This window comes from Exophiala spinifera, assembly GCF_000836115.1.
Source record: "Exophiala spinifera strain CBS 89968 unplaced genomic scaffold supercont1.1, whole genome shotgun sequence".
NCBI classification, from domain to species: Eukaryota; Fungi; Ascomycota; class Eurotiomycetes; order Chaetothyriales; family Herpotrichiellaceae; genus Exophiala; species Exophiala spinifera.
The window spans coordinates 4,505,847-4,528,170 of NW_015622513.1; the positions used below are offsets into that span (position 1 = coordinate 4,505,847).

General features: G+C 51.3%; 12 protein-coding genes across 12 annotated transcripts; 7 read left to right on the plus strand and 5 right to left on the minus strand.

Annotated features, from left to right (window-relative positions):
* Positions 1 to 592: 592 nt before the first annotated feature.
* PV08_01655 (uncharacterized protein) lies at positions 593 to 1,570 on the plus strand (the record flags this gene model as incomplete). Its single annotated transcript, XM_016376016.1, has 1 exon — positions 593 to 1,570. One exon carries the CDS (start codon positions 593 to 595, stop codon positions 1,568 to 1,570), a length of 978 nt encoding a protein of 325 aa, XP_016241292.1.
* Positions 1,571 to 1,684: 114 nt separating this feature from the next.
* PV08_01656 (uncharacterized protein) lies at positions 1,685 to 3,793 on the minus strand (the record flags this gene model as incomplete). The annotated part of the gene is made up of 3 exons (XM_016376017.1): positions 1,685 to 2,333; positions 2,423 to 2,712; positions 2,828 to 3,793. The coding sequence occupies 3 exons, from the start codon at positions 3,791 to 3,793 to the stop codon at positions 1,685 to 1,687; spliced, it is 1,905 nt and encodes a 634-aa protein (XP_016241293.1).
* Positions 3,794 to 4,261: 468 nt separating this feature from the next.
* PV08_01657 (uncharacterized protein) lies at positions 4,262 to 6,239 on the plus strand (the record flags this gene model as incomplete). Its single annotated transcript, XM_016376018.1, has 5 exons — positions 4,262 to 4,344; positions 4,422 to 4,449; positions 4,554 to 4,618; positions 4,688 to 4,722; positions 4,786 to 6,239. 5 exons carry the CDS (start codon positions 4,262 to 4,264, stop codon positions 6,237 to 6,239), a joined length of 1,665 nt encoding a protein of 554 aa, XP_016241294.1.
* A 406-nt stretch (positions 6,240 to 6,645) lies between these two features.
* On the minus strand, positions 6,646 to 7,911 carry PV08_01658 (uncharacterized protein; the record flags this gene model as incomplete). The annotated part of the gene is made up of 4 exons (XM_016376019.1): positions 6,646 to 7,230; positions 7,418 to 7,613; positions 7,797 to 7,855; positions 7,903 to 7,911. 4 exons carry the CDS (start codon positions 7,909 to 7,911, stop codon positions 6,646 to 6,648), a joined length of 849 nt encoding a protein of 282 aa, XP_016241295.1.
* A 405-nt stretch (positions 7,912 to 8,316) lies between these two features.
* Positions 8,317 to 8,889, plus strand: PV08_01659 (uncharacterized protein; the record flags this gene model as incomplete). The annotated part of the gene is made up of 1 exon (XM_016376020.1): positions 8,317 to 8,889. The coding sequence occupies one exon, from the start codon at positions 8,317 to 8,319 to the stop codon at positions 8,887 to 8,889; it is 573 nt and encodes a 190-aa protein (XP_016241296.1).
* Positions 8,890 to 9,755: 866 nt separating this feature from the next.
* Positions 9,756 to 10,591, minus strand: PV08_01660 (uncharacterized protein; the record flags this gene model as incomplete). Its single annotated transcript, XM_016376021.1, has 3 exons — positions 9,756 to 10,283; positions 10,338 to 10,508; positions 10,556 to 10,591. 3 exons carry the CDS (start codon positions 10,589 to 10,591, stop codon positions 9,756 to 9,758), a joined length of 735 nt encoding a protein of 244 aa, XP_016241297.1.
* Positions 10,592 to 11,615: 1,024 nt separating this feature from the next.
* Positions 11,616 to 13,657, plus strand: PV08_01661 (uncharacterized protein; the record flags this gene model as incomplete). Its single annotated transcript, XM_016376022.1, has 6 exons — positions 11,616 to 12,535; positions 12,586 to 12,676; positions 12,722 to 12,811; positions 12,860 to 12,954; positions 13,004 to 13,306; positions 13,366 to 13,657. The coding sequence occupies 6 exons, from the start codon at positions 11,616 to 11,618 to the stop codon at positions 13,655 to 13,657; spliced, it is 1,791 nt and encodes a 596-aa protein (XP_016241298.1).
* An 822-nt stretch (positions 13,658 to 14,479) lies between these two features.
* On the plus strand, positions 14,480 to 15,004 carry PV08_01662 (uncharacterized protein; the record flags this gene model as incomplete). Its single annotated transcript, XM_016376023.1, has 1 exon — positions 14,480 to 15,004. One exon carries the CDS (start codon positions 14,480 to 14,482, stop codon positions 15,002 to 15,004), a length of 525 nt encoding a protein of 174 aa, XP_016241299.1.
* Positions 15,005 to 15,275: 271 nt separating this feature from the next.
* PV08_01663 (uncharacterized protein) lies at positions 15,276 to 15,932 on the minus strand (the record flags this gene model as incomplete). The annotated part of the gene is made up of 3 exons (XM_016376024.1): positions 15,276 to 15,586; positions 15,663 to 15,737; positions 15,806 to 15,932. 3 exons carry the CDS (start codon positions 15,930 to 15,932, stop codon positions 15,276 to 15,278), a joined length of 513 nt encoding a protein of 170 aa, XP_016241300.1.
* Positions 15,933 to 17,018: 1,086 nt separating this feature from the next.
* Positions 17,019 to 18,404, plus strand: PV08_01664 (uncharacterized protein; the record flags this gene model as incomplete). The annotated part of the gene is made up of 3 exons (XM_016376025.1): positions 17,019 to 17,276; positions 17,327 to 17,389; positions 17,439 to 18,404. The coding sequence occupies 3 exons, from the start codon at positions 17,019 to 17,021 to the stop codon at positions 18,402 to 18,404; spliced, it is 1,287 nt and encodes a 428-aa protein (XP_016241301.1).
* Positions 18,405 to 18,585: 181 nt separating this feature from the next.
* On the minus strand, positions 18,586 to 19,579 carry PV08_01665 (uncharacterized protein; the record flags this gene model as incomplete). The annotated part of the gene is made up of 2 exons (XM_016376026.1): positions 18,586 to 19,213; positions 19,263 to 19,579. 2 exons carry the CDS (start codon positions 19,577 to 19,579, stop codon positions 18,586 to 18,588), a joined length of 945 nt encoding a protein of 314 aa, XP_016241302.1.
* A 452-nt stretch (positions 19,580 to 20,031) lies between these two features.
* Positions 20,032 to 21,429, plus strand: PV08_01666 (uridine kinase; the record flags this gene model as incomplete). The annotated part of the gene is made up of 1 exon (XM_016376027.1): positions 20,032 to 21,429. One exon carries the CDS (start codon positions 20,032 to 20,034, stop codon positions 21,427 to 21,429), a length of 1,398 nt encoding a protein of 465 aa, XP_016241303.1.
* Positions 21,430 to 22,324: the final 895 nt, after the last annotated feature.

Genomic DNA, 22,324 nt, shown 5'->3' on the forward strand with positions numbered 1-22,324 from the left:
TAGTCGGATATATGGTCTTTACCGGTCTTCTTTCTGGATAGACGTACCTGAGATACTTGACTGTTGATGGCGCACGCAAAGTCCTCCAAGCACACACCGGAGAGCACAGGAGGTATTTATAATAAATGTTTTTGGTTGGAAGAACAAGCCGAAGTCCCGTAAGACTCCGCCGCCCGACAAAACACATCACAACAACACACGCATTGCCGGGCTAAGAATGCAGAAAAGAATAACGTGAAATGCGAAACAGGTCACCGGTCGGGAATCCAAAAGGGGCGGCTTGGGTCTCGGGGTAGTCGGGTACTCGAGTATATCCCACCCAACGGAAGTGTTGTCCCGAATCGCGAATAGCCTAACGGTGGGTGGGTCTTTGTGTGAGTAGGAGACAGTGTGTGGTCACGGCCCAGAACGAAGTCCCGATTGAATTGCGAGACCAAGCGGTATATAAAGACTGCGAATCACATACAACACGGCATCTCTCACCCCTCAAAGTTCAATGTTTGCACGACTAGTCGTCAGATTTGCGCGAAGTAAAACACACAAGGGTAACCCAAGACACATCATATACTCCAAGATTCACAATTTCAGGAACATGAGAGCCGTTCAGATATTGGGAGACGCTTCGTCCCCTAGAATCACGACAAACAGTTCCGTGGCCACTCCGGTCCCCAAGGGCGCCGAAATTCTGGTTCGAGTTCTCGCCGCTGGAGTCACCGGTGACGAGGTCACATGGTTCGAAGATTACTCGGCGCCTCGAATTCCTGGACATGAGGTCTCGGGCATCATTGAAGCTCTGGGTCCCGAGTACGGCGGTCCTTTTGAGGTTGGCCAGGAAGTTGTCGCCCTCCTCACAGCGGCAAGTCATGGCCAAGGTCAAGCGGATTACACTGTGAGCTTTGCCGAAGAACTCTCCCTCAAGCCTCCCGCGATTACACACGCCGAAGCCGCCGCACTACCCATCCCGCTTCTCACGGCCTGGCAGGCGATTGTGGATCACGGGAAACTTGCGGCTGGCATGACGGTCCTCGTCACAGGAGCGTCCGGCGCGGTCGGGACGTTGGCGGTGCAGCTGGCGCAGAAACTGGGAGTAGTTGGCGGCGCCAACGCCGGCCCCAAGGTGATTGCTCTGGCTTCATCCAGGAATCACGACCGTCTAAAACAACAGTTTGGAGTACACGAGGTGCACGACTACGACACTCCCGGCTGGGAAGGCAACATCAAGGATGTGGACCTGGTTTTTGACACTGTCGGCGGAGACGTCTTGACCAAGACCTGGGAAACCGTCAAGAGCAATGGAACCATCGTCACTGTTGGCGATCCGGCCCCAGAATGGGCCGACGGAAAGGTCAAACCTAAAGAGTCCGTCAGCCATCCAGAAGTGCGTCCTGTATATTTTATCGTAAGGCCAGACTCACACAGGCTGAGCCAGGCTCTGGAAATGGTCGGCGAGGGTGCCATCAAACCATTGGAGGTGGAGTCGTTCCCCTTTGAAAAGGCAGAACTGGCCTGGGAGCGTGCCAGACAGAGAAGACGGAACAAGAAGGTTGTGATTACGTTTGATACTCAATAAAGACGGGGTAAAAAGGACGGGGCAAAGAGGACAAGGGCTTTGAAACTGGTGTGCACAGGTACTAAAAGGCAATGTTTGTTCATATTACACCGCAACCGCGCGGAAGAACTTACCTCAAGAAAGGGCGGTCTCTGTCCACCAAGAAGGGTCTTGAGCGAACTCGCTCGGATTATTATTAAACCACCCACAAAGATCCTCCATAGAACCCAAGGAAGGAAATATATCGATATCGTTGTTGGGCGAAGGATCTTCATCATCGGGTCCCTCATTCGTCGTTTGGCCCTGGTCGTTTGATGAAAGACTTGGAACTTCGCTGGGCCCGCGTACACTGTTGTCTGGCTCGGTCGCCCCAGGGTTCCCCAGCCCAAGAACGTGTCGAGCGATGGTCTGGATCTCCTGTACATTCTTTGCCGTCCTGGGCCACACCTCACCCAGCACCTTGAGACACCCAATAGTCATACGAATCTGGTCCCTGGCGACGGCGAGTTCTTTTCCTTTGAACAGGAACTTGCATCCCGAGAGTAGCGCCAAGGTTCCTTCGCTGACCATGCAGGTGGTAAAAGGACTGTGGTGGAACTGCTCCGTCGTCGGTAACGCCAAAAGGCGGATCTGTGCTTCTATCGACTTCAAGACTCGCACCGTATGCACATTGATGAGTTCTGGCGTGGGTGTTTCGCGGGGTGGAGCTCGGGCACAACTCGAAATCCATTCTATCGGGTTGAACTTGAGATCTGATAATGGTCTGTGGAGGCCGATAGTTGCGCTGAAAAGGGGAAGAGGGATCAGCATGTTTACTTAGCAGCCTACTTGCTGCAAACGGTGCAGGGGTCAAGTTTGGGGAGAGATACTTACACGTGGATCAAGAGGTGTGCTTGAAACATGAGTTCGTCCAACTCCCCAGTTTTGCTCATGACCTGTTTCCGGCCCTTGGGCAATAGAAGAAGCCATCCATTGATGACCGCATCGGCTGCCTGGAGAATTTGTTGTGAGCATTCGCTCGTCGCAACCTTTGGTGCTGTAGATATTGCCAGTGCGGAACATCGTACGGCACCAATGAGATAGGCAAAGGACGAGAACGACGTCGATTCTGGAGCTAGGTCGCGACAATCGAAATCTTGCAGCGTCTTCGGTTCAGGGATTTGCTATACAGACAAAGGACAATTTTAGTCAGTAGTACCGAAACAATGCGACACTGACATTGGCAAAAGAAAGGTGGCGATCGGATCGATAGGGAGCGCTCGGCGGCGGACTACTCACCCCTTCTTCATACTCCCACTCCTCGCTTGGCAAGTCGACAGTGGAGACGATGTCTATAGTAGCGAAATTCATGGTTCCAAGGGTTCCTGCGTAAAAGGCATCGATCATGTACAGCGTCCACCACGTCCGTCTCCAGCACTCGGTCAATACGGCGTCTTGCGAGCCCTGCTTGGCGGCAAAGTCCCGCCGAAACATTTGTAGATCAAGTGCCAGTCGAACAGCGGCGTCCATTTCCTTCTTGGATTCGTCCTTGTAAGTGTTCCAGAATAACGCTATGGAATACAATGTTCGACATTGGACCATGATTGGGTCTGCATGCGAAGCCTCCGCGAAGCGAGCTTCGACATGATCTCTGAGGCTTGTCGACCATTCTCGGGCGCTGTAAATGTGACCAATGAGGCGAAGTACGGCAAGGAGAGGTCTCAAATTCAACTTTATGGTCGGTGTCCGGTGGATTCGTATCAAGTGCTTCTGTGGCAATACGAGTGGGTGGAATTTGTGAAAGTTCTGGTAGTACGAAGCGATCAGAGAATCCCCTTCAATGTCGTCGTCAATGCCTCCTCGGGGCGAGCTTGTTGATGATCCTGCGTCTGTTTCATAGTCGTTGGTGATGTCTGCTCCAACGACGCCAGACAGCGGCAGCGGTGGTTGCAGAGGGGCTTCCCGATCCCTGGGAAGAGCCCAAGAGGATTGCAGTGGCCTCAAGATGTCGGCCGATCCAGATTCAGCCTGAGTCGACCCCGTGGCCTCGAGCCTTTTGCGTCGCTCAGCTAGAGCGGCGCGGTCCAGGCCGCCTCTTCGCGACTGAGCGTATTGGCATTGCTGGGCGGCTACGATACACCGGCTGCAGTATGGCCGAACTCCATCACATTTTAGGTGCCGTGATCGACAGGGCAAGCAAGCTAGGGAAGAGCGTGATTTGCGCCTTCTACTTAGCGGTGCTGCAGATGTAGCAGTAGTATTCATGGGACCATTCTCTTGAGGTGAAGATGCTTTAGCCGTCCGGCCTTGCCGTCTCTGTAGATGTTGAAGTGCGCGATTAACTTTTCCATCGAGGGACGTTATCCTATCCGCAACAACCCTGGGTATGCGGGAACTCGGGTATTCGTTCTCGGGTACTCAATGGTGGGGAGAATACGGTCAAGTGTGCCGAAGATGGCGCAGCTTTCTACTACGGTGGCACAAAAAGTCACTCAAGTGCACTAGGGTCAGGCACCTGTACCGTAGCGTCGAACCAGAGACATTTCATTTTGGGCTCTGTGAGAGTGTCGAGCGCTCGCTTGTACCGCCAAAGGCTCCTCTAAACTTCCTCCCGCCACTTCATCCACCAGAATCACCAGAGGCTTCAGATCGACTTTTTATCATAATTATTCAACCACAAATTCAAAACTCCTTTCGTTCAATAGAAACCGTCGCTTCGCTGACGCCATCATTATGGCGGGCGGTGATCATGGTGGCGAGTCAAATGGTACACCCGAACCGGTCATCAAAGGCTTCGCTACGCTCAATCAATTGCAGTATGTCCTTAGACCTACCTGGATTTCAATATCATGCGCGCCCAGTCATCCCTGATGATACTAATTCTTCACTTTAGGATCGGTGTAAAGGCATTTGTTGAAAAGGTGAGTTTTTCCCGCAGTTCTTCGACACCAGTCACGTGACTGCTATATTGCGATGCGTGCAAGCATGGATGGTGAACAAAGGACTAATAATTGTTACTCCATAGAACGGCGAACCCAGAAAAGCAGAAATATTATCCATAAAGCAGCGAAACGGCTCTTTGAAGTTCTAGTATGTCTAGAATGGGAGCAGCAGAGATGATGATCATCGGAGAGTGAATGGTAACTGACAAATGTATAGCGTGCACTATGTTGAATTCAACAAGCGTCTCGATGGTGAGTACTTCGCTCGACTCGGCTCGTTTAGACTGATGATCTTGTGTGTCTAACGACGAACAGAATGGATCTCGGCCGAGCGAATCGATCTCTCTCAAGAAGTCGAATGGCCCGCTCCCGAAAAGCCCGAGAAGAAGAAAACCACAGTGACGACCAAGACGTCGTCGACGAAGAACACACAAGCGAAATCCATCACCACCACCAACAAGGCAGGACGTCCTCGAACAGACTCACGACCTGGGTCCGCAACGCCTGACTTGCTCACGTCCAAAGCCGGCAATGACCGTAAACGGCCTATTCCTTCCAAGGCGGGCGGGAAGGAGAACCGTGACGACTCTTCTCTGCTTGCAGATGACCCGGCGCTCGCTCAAGCCGGCACTCCACTGCCCAGTCTCAGTCAGGAGGACAGCACGGAGCTACTCCCCACCGGGGTTACGGATGTCGAGATGACGGACGTGACCAAGACGGAGGAGAAGGTCCCCACGATCCTGGAGCCCGAGGAGGAGATTGAGAAGCTCCGCACGGGAGGTTCGATGGTGCAGAACCACGCGCAGATCCATCTCGTGCGGAACCTCGAAAAGATCCAGATGGGCAAACACGTCATCGAGCCGTGGTACTTCAGCCCGTACCCGCAAGAGTTCGCCGACGTCGACATGGTGTACATTGACGAGTTCTGTCTGTCGTACTTTTCGTCGCGAAAGGCGTTTGAGCGGCACCGGTCCAAGTGCGAGCTCCGCCACCCGCCGGGCAACGAGATCTACCGGGACGACTTTGTGTCCTTTTTCGAGGTCGACGGGCGGCGGCAGCGGACCTGGTGTCGCAACATGTGCCTGCTGTCGAAGCTGTTTCTGGACCACAAGACGCTCTACTACGACGTCGACCCCTTCTTGTTCTACTGCATGGTCACGCGGGACGAGCACGGGTGCCACCTCGTCGGGTACTTCTCCAAGGAAAAGGAGTCGGCCGAGGGGTACAACCTGGCGTGCATCCTGACTCTGCCGCAGTACCAGCGCCAGGGCCTGGGTAGGCTGCTGATCGCCTTCAGCTACGAGCTCAGCAAGCGCGAGGGCAAGCTCGGCTCCCCCGAGAAGCCTTTGAGTGATCTGGGCCTGTTGGGCTACAGGCAATATTGGAAGGAGGTGCTGGTCGAGCTGCTGAGCGACCCCGCGAGACTGCCGCCCCCGGGCAGTGCGAGCCACACGCCCAGCAGCGAACACTTGCATCCGCACAGCAGCCTGGCCTTCGGTGCGCCGAGCAGCCAGTTCAGCACGAGCATCGCCGAGATTGCGAGCTTGACGAGCATGACGGAGAAGGACGTCCATGAGCAGCTCGAGGTGCTCAAGCTGCTGAGGTACCACAAGGGCGCCTGGATCATTGTCGTCCGCGATGAGTTGCTCGAATGGCAGGAGAAGAGGCGGGAGAAGGAAAAGGTAAAAGGCACGAAGAGGATCGACGCAAGCAGGTTGAACTGGAAGCCGCCGGTCTTCACCGCTAGTAGTCGTACGTGGAACTGGTAGGGCTCCGGGTGCATGAATGATCACGCTGTGCGGCGGATGGGCTTGGATTGACTATCACTTGTTTATTAAAGAAGCATGGCGTTGGAGGCGACGTTTACTATCTGGCATTTTAAGGTACTGCCTCAAAACGAAAGCCATTAGGATTGGATCTGGCCATGACAATGGGGGGTATAAAAATTTGTATTTTCTGGTAATGAAATTCACCCAGCCAACGCCTTCGCTAATGTGACAACTATATCATGAATCGTGTCCAATGTACATTTCCTAATGGCGTACCAGCGCACCGGCTTTCTGTACCACCGGCGCTGCTGCCGGTTTAGGCCTGCTCCTCCCTCATATGGATATCGTCTTGGTGGAATAAGATGTTCTTCCAGGGTGGTCGTCGTGTGCTCCGAATCAATCATTGTCAAGACGGAATGTTCGTATATCGAGCAAGCTCGGCGTCTCCACCGCCGTTCTCCTCACTGCCGTTTTCAGTCATCTCAGTGTCTCCGTTGTGACCGTTCTGGTCCTCCTTTGCGGCCTTGTCGGGATCGGCATCAAAAGCGAGATCTTCCGGTATATTAAGTCGCTTCTCCCGGGCAAGTCGTTCAGCCCAAGTACGTACTTTCACCAGGTAGCGAATGTTGGCCTCTCTCTTCTGATCTTGAGACTGTAGAATGGCTTCGTTGACATCCTTGGCGACTTTCTGTCTCAAAGAGGGGTCAACTAGCTCGGCGAGAGCACCGAAATCGTTGACCGCCTGCGCAGATCCTGATGCAGTTGCTGCCTTTGCCCATGATTCTTTTGGGACTATTAGCAGGGCCATTGCTCGCTCCAAGTCGGTCTTGAATTGTGGATCGAGTGGTACGTATGGTGACAGGTTGTGCATGGCGAATTCGATAGCATTCCCGACAAGAGTTTGATCAGAAGAGTTGAAACTGAGACGGATGAGCTCTACGAGTTGGAGACGCAGAAGCGAGAAATGAAGTTTCTTGTCCGTGTCCAAGAGCTAATGAAAAATCGTCAGTTCTTGGAAAAGCAGAACATCGTGAATAGAATATGGCATAAGAGATAACAAATCATACTGAGGACTGAAGGTGTTTTGCTCTCATCTCGGCCCGAAGGCTATGAGTGGTGCATGAAAACCAATCTAATCATGAAAACTGGCGATGAGGTGGGACAAGGACAGCACTTACTTCTGGGTTGAGGTCGTTGATCAGCTCAATCGCCTGCTGCAGGTCTCCGCGATGTATGGAATCCCTGATTCGTACTCTTTCCTCGATAGCTGTCAAGTCTGCCTTTTGCTGAATATTGGCCTCGGCAGCGAACTTCTGAGCAGCCGATGGGTACCCCTCGGTGATCAAATAGTCCATGATCAGCTTGTTTATATCACTGCTTACGCGAAATGGTCAGTTATGATTTCCCGGCTAGAGTCTGAAGAGTGCGCATATTTCCGGAATGTTTCAGAAAGCAAAATAATATTTTTCGTCTCTTCAAGAATATTCAGAGAGATTCCCATTTTGTCAAAAGTGCATCCTGCAAAGAGAAGGGGGGAATGAAAGGGTGAACGCATACGCTTTGGTGACATCGGAGCTGCTCATCCAGTGGCCGAAACTGTATTCAGTAGAGGGGTCCTGTGAAAGAATGAGCAAAATTCGACGAGGGCTTGCTGGACTCTTACCATCGCCATCATGTTTGAATGTTGAGGTCAGGTGGCCTCAACCTCCCGAGCTTTGGTTCCTCTGTATATCTACAGAGACCGCCCTCATTGGAGATACTCGGCTGGGCGTTGGATTGGCAATGATGTTTTCAAAGATCGAGAGATGTGAAGGGAAGAGAGGTCTGCGAATTTGCAGCTGGAAGGTGAAAAACGGGAACCACGGCAGACCAACAGAACTACGGAGCAGCATTAGGACGAAACCGTCAATTTTCAAGACCAAACAGTACTCGTAGCACCGCCTGCGAATAGAGCGGTTCCACTTGAATACCTCCGACTTGATCGAGAATAAATCCTTCTCCGCATCAAAGAGATCAATTTCACAGTCAACAAACATTTTGAGGGTTGTGGTTTTACCTTTGGTTTTTCTGAGCTGCAATGGGTTCGGCTGAAGGAGAGCCCTCGCTGCTGCAGCGGCAGAAAATGACCGATGACTATCACAAATTCCTGTACACTGCGTCTTTTGCGACTCTTGTAATTGCACCGGTTCTAATAATCCTCCCTCCTCGGAAACTCGATCTCTACACCTTCTCGTTATCTGGGGCCTTTGTAATTTCGGCGAACTATCAGTTGAAAGAACGCACGGGCTCAGGGCTCCTAGGCCACGTTCCCGCGCCGTTTGCTATGCCAAAACGTGCTAGCGAAATCCAAGCTGCGCAGGCCCAAGACCGCGAGCGCCGGAGGCACCTTCTCGAAGAATCCGGCGGACAACTGTTGCCCAGGAAAGGTTCGATCTTGGAGGAAAAGGCCAAAGAGATATGGATGGGTGGGGAAACCGAGGGCTGGAAAGAACGACGTCTACGAGAAGAGCAAGAAAAGATTGAACAAGGCGAGGGATATGGCTCAATGATCATGGACCAGATCTGGGAGGTCTGGACATGGGGCAAGAAGCAGGGCGAAGAGCTGAAAGAGACAGACCAAAAAGCTTTGGAGGGCAAAAACGATAGTTGATTACGGATCCAACAATCACTTCCATCAAATGCTATGGTATCGGCTTCAGGGGTAGCGTCCCGGGCAGCCTTGACGTCTCTATGTCCGGCTCTCCCCTTCGACTCCATGACAGCTTGCGAACTGGGCAATCAGTGCGTTCTAGCAACATGCTCTGTTGTTTCAGCCGTTGTGCTGCGGCGCTTTCTAGCATCAATTTCGACCTGGAAATCACGGACTTTGATGCCGTGATGCCGGAGTTCGTCGCGAGCCTGTTCGTTCTCCAGGGTCTGCTGTTTGCGTTGCTGTTCGTGGCGACTTCCACGCATCGCTGGGGCCTCGTGCAAACATGGTGTTTTACTTGGACGCCGAGTCCGGTCAGAATTGTGATCACCCAGCATCGTCATTTCCGGCATTGCGAAAAGGGCGGCCAATATCTTCGACTTGAGCTTTCTTTTCATTTCTCGACTGTTTTCAGCTCGTTGCTTTATAGAGGGATATCCAACTCGCTAGCATATCTCTCGGCTCCTGCGTACGGCTGGGTGGCCTTGGTGTCAGCAGATTTTGAGAAGCCTTGTTGTAGAGCACCAGGAAGCTTACCAAGTTTCCGGGGGGAAGTGAACGACACGACTTCGAAATCCGAAGTCATGAGGGTGTGTCATTTTGAAGGGGCAATACCCAGACGAAACTTAAAGGCTGTGTGACAAACCTCACACTCGTACAGGGAAGGGGTCCTTAGGAGGGTGATACACGGCAATTGTTTGCTGTGGTGACATGGTGGAACACGACAGCCATATGCAACAGAAATGCTTGTTACTGATTGTTAAACCCGGTTTTTCTGTGCTCATGAAATGAAGCAGGGGCGAGGTTCTATTCCCAGGCCACAAAGTTCACCTCTTCCGTTTTTTGTGAGTCTTGTTGCCGCGCATACTGCTTTTCGACGATGCTTGTGGCCTCTTGCCATTGTTGTTCTGTCTGGTTTCTAGAGGCTTGTTCCCAGATGGCTTGCCTTCCTGCTTCTGTCTCTTGTTCTGATGGCTTTTCTTTCCCCCGGATGTAGAGCCGTCACTCTGCCTTTTCCGCTTCTTTTCTGTTCTGTCCTTCTTTCGGTTTGCTTTTGCTTGAACTCGAGCCTCAACTCCCCGTACAAAAGAGTCTTCCTCTTCCGAGGATTCTTGCTGAAATTGACCATTCGGTTTTGGCTTCTTGCGCTCATGTTCAAGGTCCGTATCTCCATCGGCCTGCAGTTTGCGCTTGGGAGTTGTGTTACCCTTGAGCAAGTCACTGACAATCGACGGATTCGCATCGAATGAAAACAGCCCGCTAGAGTCGACCATGGGTGTGGCAGTGGGCAAAGGAGCGTGTCGACCACTAGCAGCATCCGTCGACTCGAAGTCGTCTTGATCGGTGATTGATCTCTGTTGCGATCAGTCAACGCGCAAAGGGCACGGGACAGGACAGAAATTGCATACTAATGCTTCTGTAGACGATTTGAACCCTGCAAGTAGGGTTTCTGTGCTGAGTAGTCGTGTCGTGAGTGCTTCCACGGCCTCGCTGCTCCCAGCGTAACGATGTCGTAATTCAACGAGGACGGCGGCATGGCTGTCAAGGAGGGATACAAGAGAGTCATGTTGGACGAAAAACTACTCAGATGTCAGCCAGATATGAGTATAAGGTTACAACACCTTACTTCCTGCCAGACCTCCTTCGATGCGGTATCGGCCATGACAGTGACTCAGACAAAAGCTCTCCGCGAAACCTGCAGGTAACGAGGTTTCCGCATGTCCAGACAGAATCTCAATGATTTTCGCAGCGAGGTTGGAGTCGAGGCTTGCATTTCTCCAATATTTGCAATTTGGCACAAATACTTCACCCATGGGGGCTGCTGCCAGTATACGGTGAACCATTGACTCCCACTGATCGCATGCCTTCACTTCCATCTACTACAACATCTACAACCTCACATCCTTCATCGTAACCCTCGGTCGTCCGCTTGACCACACCTTCTCCCACAAAAGCGAAGTTCTTCCGATATCTATGACTGTCAAGTGGAGCCTGTAATGCACAGTTCTCAAGTTCATGACTGCACGCGCATCGATGCTGGTATTAAGATCAAGCTTGTTGATTGGCAGCTAGAATGAACGTGACTTGTCTCGCTTCCTGGGGCCCAAGACGATGGCACCCAAGGCAGTCTCCTTTTATGGGAGCAGATTATCCAGCACATGGGATCGAGAGACGCAGCAACGTTGAGGTAACATGGCACTTTCCCTATTGTTGGCTTTGCAGGTGTTTCTTCGGAATCTCAATTGGGCTGAGCCCATAGAGATGAATAGGCGTTGCTCTTGCCATTGTTGGCAATACAACAACAACCTTCCGCTATTGTTGGTGCTCCTTCCATTGATGGACTGGCCACCCAGCAAAGATGTCTTCTGTTTCCTTCTCTCCTCTCCTCTCTTCTGCTTTTCTTCTGTACACAGAACACATAGCTACAGCTTTGCTTCAGACACCCCCCTCCGCTGTTAGCCCTCCTCACCATTATCATCCATCCCGACTGCATTTTGGCTGCTCATTGTACCCATCCCATTGCTGCTCTATCATTTCCACCAAATCCTCAGCAAGGAGAAACCCACTGGACGTGGTACGGCTATCCCCTTGGCTGGTGCAACTGTGGGTGAGTGGTATACTTCTCCTTGGACTTCTGTGGTGCTCTAGCACTCGTCGCCAGCTCCTACTGACTTCGAATGGCAGTCATGTCCGAGAAGACCGGAACTCAAGCTGGCCCAGGCACAGCCTACGCCGGCTACCATCCGTCTCGACTTCCCTACACAGGATCAGCCTACCCACAAGCATACACTGGAGGTAAGAGATTGGCGTTGCCGTCATGTGGGAAGAATGTTCACTGTCACCCAGGACTGGGTATGACAGCCAACAACCCACTGGCCAATATGCAGAACCTCAAGGCAAACCTTCCAGCATCCAACCAAATGGACGGCGAAGCCACTGGAGCTGGCCAACGTCAAGGCTACAACAACCCTCTCATGGTTCTTCCATCTGGCCAGACAGTTCCGCTGAGCTCCTTCTATGGTCAGAACCAAGCTTCTTCAGGAGACACGGCTTCCCAGTTGCCATACATGCCTACTGGAATGTTTCCTAACTTCATGGGTAACAACATGCCTGCTGGTCCTCTGTCTGGCTATTGCTGGCCATATGGCATGGCTTCAAACGCCAACAGCTTTGACGCAGCTCGTCGAACATCCTGGTCATCCAATGAAGAAAACACTAACAACAACCAAGCCATCGGCCTTCAGGGTCACTCTGAGTATTACCCTGGCGTCCCCTACCTGACTACGGCGTCAAACACTGCACAGTACATTTCTGGACCCATCCAACCTATGAAGTGTGCTGACAACAAGTCGTATGAAATGGTCAACTTGGACGAACTTGTATCTCGTGATCCGCCAATTCCGCGTGCTGTCCCGGCCCTCTGGACCAATCAGGAAGAGCTCAGTCTTGCCAAATGTCTCCAGAACCCAGAAGGTATCACCAATGTTTACATTCGTGGTTTCATGCCGGATACGACGGACGAAGATCTCGAACGCTGGGCTTCCCGCTTCGGAGAGATCGAATCATGCAAAGCCATCATTGAGCAGGACACTGGCAAGTGTAAAGGGTATGCTCCTAATGTCCCCTTCAACTTCAGCTCGACTGACACAGCCACAGCTTCGGCTTTGTCATGTACTACTCTCCTGCTGCTGCGGAAAATTGCATTCGAGGCTTTTTCCATCTTGGGTTCCAAGCTAGCTATGCCCAGGTATGCCAAAGCGTCTATGTCCAGTCCATAGCTGATCCTCTGCAGAAATCTCGTAATTCTCGCCTCAAGGACCTTGAGGACAAGAGCTCCACCAACATCTACTGTACCGGAGTTCCCATTGATTGGAATGAATCCGTACGTTGATAGCTGCCTGCATGCTTCCCTTGTCACTCACTCTTGTAGGATCTTGCCAAGCACTTCCTCCCTTACCGCGCCGTTTCGACTAAAATCTGTCGAGATGTGCCCTCGGGGGTTAGCAAAGAAGTTGGCTTTGCCAGGTATTTTGCAATGTCCTTGTCCACAAGAGATTAAAACTGACCTTCTCAGATTCGAAAGTCGCGAAGTTGCCGAGCGTGTCATCAGAGAATACCACTCTGTTCTGACCGAACACGATGGCGTTAAGCTCTTTCTTCGATTTGCAGACACCAAGGCCCAGAAGCAATTGAAGCAGCAAAGTCAAGAACGTCGGAACTGGCGCAGTCGAGAGTACAGCTACTCTGTTGAACACACCCCATCTCCAACCTTGACTCGACTTCAAGACATGGGCAATCACATCAGTCCCATAGGAAGCTACCAATCACCTGCGGGAGCTAGCAATAGTTTCACCCCAGCGACGTCAGTCTCTCCGGCGTAAGTTCAGCCTTACTGCGCAATCCCTGTCCTTGCACTGCTGACTTTCCAATTTCAAGTGATATGCCCGGTGTGAACAAGTCAGTCAGTGTGACCCGCAACTCTCAATGGCCTATGCAAGGTGGACTTCAATCGATCACGAATACCACAGCTGTCCGCACCAACATACCTGTCACAGCTGCCGCCAGCAACTATATCGAGGCTTCTCAAAAGGCTGCATCAGCTCTTCCAACCCTCCAAGAAACTGGCGAATCCACCAAGAAGACACCTAGTCCGAAAAAGGTTACGATCAAGATTGAGCCTGCCAGTGGCAAGGAAAACGTCACAAACACTCCACAATCCGCCAAATGAGCCGATTGTTGCGGTGCTCCTGAGAACATGATACTGCTTCCACTATTTTTGGTGTGCATCTTGTTCTTGGTCGGCTGGCACCTCCATTTTGCTCTTTTTGTTCATTCTTCCTTCGAAACATTGCTCGACATGTGCCACAATCGCAGCAGCACGGCCTTTGCAAACATCAGCAGACTCGCCAAAACAGATAGTCAACACTGATCCATCGAGTATGACAGGACATCTATACATGTTGCATGGTTCATCTGGAAGTATCAAGTAGCGATCGTCTACATATGGCAGAAGAGAAGAACAAGATCAACTGGTGTATGTGTTGGGCACTTTCATAAAGTAGCAGGGGCATGTAAATTATGAAGAGGAAGAATATGAATTGTGTCAACACAATGCAATTGATAGTGGCCTTTTGCTGCATAAATCTGACGCTCGCTGAGAACTTTTCACCGAATGATGTGTTGTCACCGTCCAAGCAGAGGACAAACCCGACACTAATGGAAACCATAGTAGAGAACGGTCATGGTGTCACGACCCTTCGAAGCGTTTGTTTGCTGCTTTGGAGCAAGAATGCCCGTCTACTATGGGTATCATCTCGATCACTGGCGTATACAAGAGGCCACTCTTCGCGGAGGCTAAGAACTACTCAGCGTTACACGCCATGATTGAGTTATTTGAAAGTGAAAAAGGGGGGGGGATGGGAAAGGTCCGCCAAGACATATTCTGCATCTGACTGTAGATGAGCGCGTCATACCTCAAGTACCATCTATGCCCAAGAAAACCCGCCCATTTGCATCAGTATGTATGTCTATATGTACAAAATCCCAAGCTATGCCAAAGACCAGCGAGAAGACTCTTCTCACACCCAATCCGCCGCTGGACACGCCGGCCCTGACTGATGCAGGATTATGCTACTCATACGAGATTGCCCGTGGAGAAATAGGCGTGCTTTCCTTTGAGCCATACAAGAGTCTAATTCTGCCGTACTGGGCCTTTCGCACGGTACCAATCGCGCAGAAATCGGCACAAGTTCTGTGGACAATCTTCCAGTCGTACGTCGAACGTGACGATCTCGTGGGTGCCGACATGACGAGGAAATTCATCCAGATGGGCATGACGCGTGCCCGGAGGTACGCGAACCATAAAGGCGGCCGAAAGTACGACAAGGACGGCAGGCAATTGGACAAGTGGAGTGGTGACGATGCCGGGGGTAAGAGGAAGGAGAAGGAGGAGGCCAGCGAGATCTTCAAGGCGTATTGGCGGAGGTGTGTCGAGTGCGAAAAGTATGCTCGGTTGAAGAAGGATTGGGCTCAAGCCAAGAAGGAATATCTCGAGACTCGGCGGTCAGAGTCCTGATTTGCGCTGTAGGGGGTCCAGGTGCAGGACCATCTTTGGTTGGAGCAACAGTCCTCAGTAGCGGTGCTGCGTTGAGAGTGATGTAACTCGGTTTCGGCCCATTTGACGAATGCGAACATCATGGCCACGAAGGGCCTTGTGGTGTCTCGGGTGTTCCGGGGGCGTGAACAAGCAGGTCTTGGTTCAGAGCGACATGGGTTCTGTACCTAGGTACGTCCGGGAGGTGTTGGTGTTCTGGTATCGATATTGCTGTATTGGGTTCGTGTGCGTCTCAGGATGCGGACTCGGTGCCTGCTTGTTGCGGCTTGTCCGTGTCTGCAGCCCTGGGTTTCCCGTGTATAGCTTCGGCGAACGAAATCCATTCTTCAAGACCCTTGACAAACGCGTCGTCCTGGCTCGGAACCTGGTCGTGTCCCCACACTATAACGTCGTCGAAAGTGGTTACCTCTTCGAGAACCTTGACTGGCTCCGGCGGCTCTTCTTCTTCGTCTTCGATCTCGATGTCCTCGTCCACCGCTGTGTATGTGGGACGGGGTTTGGGAGGCTGCGGGAGGTACCGATCGGTGGATCTCGCGACGACGCCTGTATGCGTGTATTGGTGGTCAGCATCGGAAGAATCATGGCGGTGTACAAGAGACTTCGTAGCCGGAAGACGCACCGTGATAGCCCTGTGGGATGGCTATGACTCTTCCCCGTAATCGGCGGCCGCGAAAGTAGGCGGTCTTAGTCTGGTCTGTCACATCGTTCAATTCAGCTCAGTTTCGATTCTGCCCCATGCAGGGCCGAGATACCCTGGATTACCTTTCTCATCGCGCGGACTCCAGTATCTCTTGGTGACTTTGGTCGGACCGTCATGGTGGATGCGACATGGTAGGATGTTGGCAGTGCATGAGCCTGCAGGACTCGACTTGCGCTGTAGTGCGAGCATAGTGGGCTCTTTCGAGTACTTGCGGTAGGGTCAACGGTGGACGAATGAATAGATGAGCGTAATCTGTAATCTATACATCAAGTTGCTCGGTACGGAGTACTACGAGGAGAGAATTACGGGTAGCTTTAATGTGAGGCACACGCGTCAGTACAAAGTACAGGAACGCGTCGGAAAAACACTTTATTCCGGACACTAGGACAGAAAAGGCGTATCTAATCGGGGAACGAGGATACAATACTCGTACTTGTAGAACAAGCGAAGCACTCGGAGTACAAGGCTCCCCTACGGCTCAAGTCAAAACAAGGGGCAGTCTGATCGGAATTACAAACACATCGCTGGGAAGAACGAGACCCTGTTTTGAGACTGCTTTGTATCTACAAGTCCTCCATGACTGCCAACCGGTATCCGAGGATACCGAATCCCTCCCAGTAGTGACTCCGACAGTGGCCCGTCTGGGCTTTAGACTCGTTCTAGTTCCCGCCATGCGAAACGATCGTCAGGCACGGAAACATACACCATGTCAAAAACAACATGTGTAGACGTCATACACCTCTGCACAGTTACACACCCCGAGAGTCCTTCGCACCCTGATGCTCCGTGGTTCACGGTCAGACGCTCGCAGCTGTTGCGAGATGTTCCCGTCCATGTGCCAAATTTCAATTGTCAGTGTTGCCGATCCTCTCAAGCGATCCGTCTCGAAGAGAGACGGATGATACATACAGCGTAGCGCATCTGCGAAAAAGGTTTCGGCAACCAAAAATATGTCTAGCGAAGGGACATTCAATGGCCTGGAAGGTTTAGTCTCGATGCACGCTGCGTTGCCCCGCTGTCTCGCTGTCTATCCAGATCGAATGGGCGTCGCAAGCATGGTCAATTGCAGCTGCACCTGCGAGTAAGGAGAGAAGCACTTGCCTTCTCATGCCGACCCAGGTGGCGCCCTACAAAATGAGCCCGATGGAAGTTTCTCTCCATTTTACACCATCCACCTACTTCTTCAAGTTGCAGCACATCCACTAAGGAAAGGTTTGCTCGCGCTCCATGCTTATCGTCGTATCATAGCCGGTGTGTTGAATTTTTGTCAGGATTATGGCGTCCTCCATATCATCCTTAGTAGACCAAGCACGGACCTACGTTGGTTCAGTGGCATGGGACCCAACGATCAAGGCATGCCGAAGGTCAATACTGTCGCTGTTGTCAGAGGTCAAAATCGGTCGTCTTATCGTGGTCGAAGATGACGGCAAAGAAACAATCTGTGGTCAGGCCGGGGAGCAAGTTGAGCCTCTGGCGCGGCTCCAAGTCTTGCGTGATGCATTCTGGCTGCGCTTAGCTTTGTTCGCCGACATGGTCAGCTTGTCACCTCCCCTAGAATCGCAGACCGTTGACCTAGGAAGTAGGGTTTCGCGGAGTCCTTCATGCTTGGTGAGGTCAAATGCTCGAACCTCACGGCATTCTTTCAGGTAACACGAATCCAAACAAAGCCATAGATAAGGCTGACCGAAACACAAGTTGTTCATTCTCAATCGCAACGAATTGTCAAACGCGACCACGATAACTTCATACCTTTCCTCCACAATTAGTGGATTGTTGCGCCGCACGAATACGCTGCACAACGCTCAGTTGAATGTTAGCGCACATTATGATATCAGTAATGAGATGTTCGAAGCATTTCTGTCTAGAGACATGACATACTCCTGTCCCATATGGTCGCCGCTGTCGAAAGAGCACGGGTCGAAAAATGAGGAATCCTTGGAAGACGCGCAGATGCGAAAACTGGATCGCTTCATTGACAATGCAAGGATAAAACAGACGGACCACGTTTTAGAGATTGGAACAGGCTGGGGGAGTTTTGCCATCAGAGCAGTCCAAAGAACAGGGTGTCGTGTGACTTCTTTAACCCTGAGCCGGGAACAAAAAGACCTGGCGGACCAGAGGGTCGCAGATGCAGGGTTGACTGACAATATCGAAGTGCTGCTTTGCGACTACAGAGCACTGCCAATGCCTCGCGAGGGTCCGTACGACAAGCTTGTCAGCATCGAGATGCTTGAAGCAGTAGGGCGAGAGTTCCTTATAACGTACTTCGACTGTGTTCATAAACTTCTCAAGCCGGACGGTGGCATAGCGGTCTTCCAGTGTATCACCATGCCCGAGTCGAGATACGAAGCATACGCCAAAGGCGAAGACTTCATTCGGAAATATATCTTCCCTGGCGGTCATCTACCCACGGTCTCACAACTGGTTGATTCCATTAACAAAGGCAGCCAGGGATTACTGGTGGTCGACTCAATCGAGAACATAGGCCCACATTATGCGAAGACCCTTCGTATATGGAAGGAGAACTTTGAGCGGAACTTCCAGAAATGCATAAAACCAGCGCTGTTGGCCGAACACGAGGGAATGACCGAGAGCGACGTTCAATTGTTTCGGAAGAAATGGGAGGCGAGTTTGTCCTTTCCTGTTGTGGAGTCGCAGTGAACTAACAGCCTGCCAGTATTATTTCACTTATTGTGAAGCTGGATTCAATACCAAGACACTGGGCGATGTGATCATCACAGTCTCAAGAGAAGGGGCGATGGAAATGATGGAGGGTGTACCAATGTAACTGTTCCGCGGTACCATGGACCTCTCAACTCGGCCTGATAGCTTCACGGCGACTTCATCGTTTCGATTTCTTCTTTTTCTTTTTCTTCTTGGCCTTCGGCGCTTGTGCTTGGGTTTCTGTGTCATCGAGCGGCTTGGGAGGGGGTGGAGGTCTCGTAGGCCATCTTTTAGCGTGATCTCGTTCAAAGGCAGCCTTATCTCTCCTGAAAAGGAGCATACAAGCCCGGGCATCTTCTATGCTGGAGTGTTCACCCTCTTGTATCTCGAATCCGAGCAATTCCGAGGCCAACATCTTCAAGCGGGGGTACCCGTTGCCTCCGTGTATTCTTTTATATGGCGCATGCCGTGCGGTATCACGAATATCTCGCTGTGGGTGGCTGAGCTTCAGGGCATTCAAGTCGTGGCTGATGTGGTGACCAATGAGTACTCTGCCATGCATGATTTTGGCAACGTCGGCCTGCGCTTCTTGAAAAGATCGAGCATATTTCATATGTTTGGGTTCCACCCCACTGACGAAAGTCCTCCAGTCTGTCACCGTCTCCTGGGGCAATACGTAGGAATCGTAAACTTGGTCTCCATTGTAGTTGACGATACTGACTCGAGCCAGAGCAGATTCCCTATCTGGGTGAGGGCCGACTCCTACCATTTCGCAGTCAATGGCAATATACTTGCCAATCTCGACCCTGTATTTTTGTTAGCATACGTTAAGGTCCTGTGCCTGGGTCCACTGACGACTTCGAGAGTCCGGCATTTACTTTGTCTGAAAATGTCCTATCTGAAGGTCTTGGACGCACACCATTATCCGACTTTTCCAGGTCCTGGATAGGAACAGTCGCCTTTGCTCCCATTCCGCTCTGAGCCATGGTCCTGGTCGTACGCAACTTCTTTCTGGGTAGCAAAGAAGGCTTGGTGGTAGCAGCCTTCGATTGCTCGCGCTTGCGCTTCAGGTCATTTTGATTTGCGGGTTTGGACGATGGTTCGGCATTTTCTGATTTCTTGAGAGTGGCCTGTAGCTTCTTCCAGTTCGATGACAGACCAGCCAGGTCCATACCTCATCTCAAGTCCACAGCATGAGCAGTGCGCTGGTTATAATGCTGTACGGAGCAGACTGTCAGGGTAGTTGGGTGCGCGAGGCGACGGAGAGAATAAATATTTGGTCGATGTGATGCGCCGAAGTTTTGCCAGACTCTGGTCCATCGTTATTTAGGTCCCTTGTCACTGACGATAGCAAAGACAAAGTGTCAATTGCTCTATCCTCGATATCTGAGTAAAGAAGCTCGTTTTTGGCAAAGCACAACACCAACGCGGCTGAACCCTTTGTTCTGTCCTCAATTACTCGGCATTACAAGTCTTGAGGACAGGCTTTTCGCATTGCTCACATGGGAAGCATACCGGTGCTACATGGCAATGCATCTTAGTCGAAGATACATCACCACTTTATACTTGAAGTCTTGAGGGACCGCATTCTAATTTGTTGACGAGCCTTTCAAGCCCAGTCATCATGTCGGAAGTAGTGGATCTGCTAAAGCTTTCAACCGTAACATCGGCACAAAAGGCGACGGAGGCATCCCTCCAAACTGCACACTACTCTCCACCATGGGCTGATGTGAGTATTATTGGAGTGGCAGGATCGTCAGGGTCAGGTAAAACCAGCCTGGCCATAGAGATCATCAAGTCACTCAACCTGCCTTGGGTCATCCTCCTGTCCATCGATTCATTCTATAAATCTCTGACACCTGAGCAAAATGCACTGGCGCATCTCAACGAATACGACCTAGACTCCCCAGGATCTATCGATTTTGACCTCTTGGTGGAGAAGCTTCACGACTTGAAGCAGGGGAAGAGGACCGACATCCCTATCTATTCATTCGAACAGCACCAGCGTTTAGACAAGACCGTGTCGATATACTCCCCGCACGTCATCATCCTGGAGGGAATTCTTGCTCTGAACGACCCCAGAGTACTGGATCTGTTGGACATGAAGATTTACGTGGAAGCGGATCCGGATGTCTGCCTTTCACGCCGAATTGTCCGGGATGTGAGGGAACGAGGTCGGACCATCGAGGGCACCATCAAACAGTGGTTCGGTTTCGTCAAACCCGTCTTTCAACGCTATGTGGAACCACAACGAAATGTTGCGGATTTGATAGTTCCACGAGGAATGAAGAACACGATGGCCATCCAGATGATTGTCAATCAAGTCCGGCAGCTCTTGAAAGAAAAGTCATTGAAGCACAACGCCGAATTGGAGAGATTGGGAGAGCAACTTGAAGACTTTGCTCTCTCGGAGAATGCTATAATCCTCGAGGGTAAACCGCAGATTACCGGCGTTTCAACCATATTGCGCAACCCCATCACCTCCCACCTCGACTTTGTTTTTTACTTTGACAGGCTCACAGCCCTCTTGATTGAGAAAGCCCTGGATTGCCACAACTACATTTCCACCGATGTCACAACACCGCAAGGATACACCTACAGCGGACTGAAGCCAAAGGGCAAAGTTTCTGCTGTTGTTGTGCTGCGAGGTGGAAGCTGCATGGAGACTGGATTGAAGCGGACTATTCCTGACTGCTTGACCGGGCGACTTCTCATCCAGTCAAATTATCGGACTGGTGAGCCACAGTTACACTACCTGAAGCTATTTCCGGATATTCAGGAGCATGAAACAGTAATGTTGCTGGATCCTCAGATGTCGAGCGGAGGAGCCGCTCTTATGGCCGTTAAGGTCCTGGTTGATCATGGTGTCTGCGAGGCAAGGATCGTCTTTGTCACTTTCATGGCGGGAAGGAGAGGACTGAAAAGACTGCTATCGGTGTTTCCCAAGATAAAGGTGGTCGCTGCAAATGTCGTCGAAGACGGTGAGAAGAGGTGGTTAGAGGAAAGATATTTTGGATGTTAAGACGCTGAACACATTCCCACATTTGCTCGTCGACTGGAGGAAACGGTATTCGACTCGAGTGCAGACTCATCCTAAGACATTGTTGCTAAACAACACTTGCCAGAAACACAGTCTCGCTTCTACCATTCCTGGGTGTCAATGTTCAGTCATGTCGACTGCGAGACAATCACGCGCTCTTGACATGATATGTGGAGTTGCGACGATGCCAACTGATTAGATACGCCCCTGCAGACCGTCATACTGTTAAGTCGAGACCAGGGAGATGTGTTTTGGCTTGGGATGTATCGAGTTAATGCCCACCTAGCCATACCTAGGCATCAGCTGAGTGTTAGGGATTTCCGACCTGAAGCAGCATAGCCGTTCTACCGTGTTAGGAGCGATAGCCAGGGAAGAGGCTTAATGTTCTCGTGGGCAGGAAGGCATTAGTATATAATTTATTATTGGTAAGTATAGATGAAGAGCACAACTACACCATACAATTACAAGCCCGGCAGGTCAACCAAAGGTAGACCCGACTACTTCACTGTTGCACGTCCTCGTTTTTGTAAGATAGACGAACCCAGTACGAGTATCTGACATTTAGGTATCTTTTTGGTCCGCCGTACTGTCTGGCTCTATACGGTGGATCATTGAACCCTTAATTGCCGACTTCACTCCGCCAGCAAGTTTGGAGTACGCGACATCCATCTTGTGCCTGGGCAACTTGACTTTCGCATACCTCAAATTCCCAAGACGTCGTTCATTGCTTCTCACTTGTCCTTCCATTTATCTACTCTCTACCCACCCTCTCCCAGTGGACTACGGATTCTCATCATTGTCTCTTGCATCGTTGCGCATACCACACGCAACCACCGTCCCGTTCTCGCTCGACTCGATTGACCTCATTGACTGACCT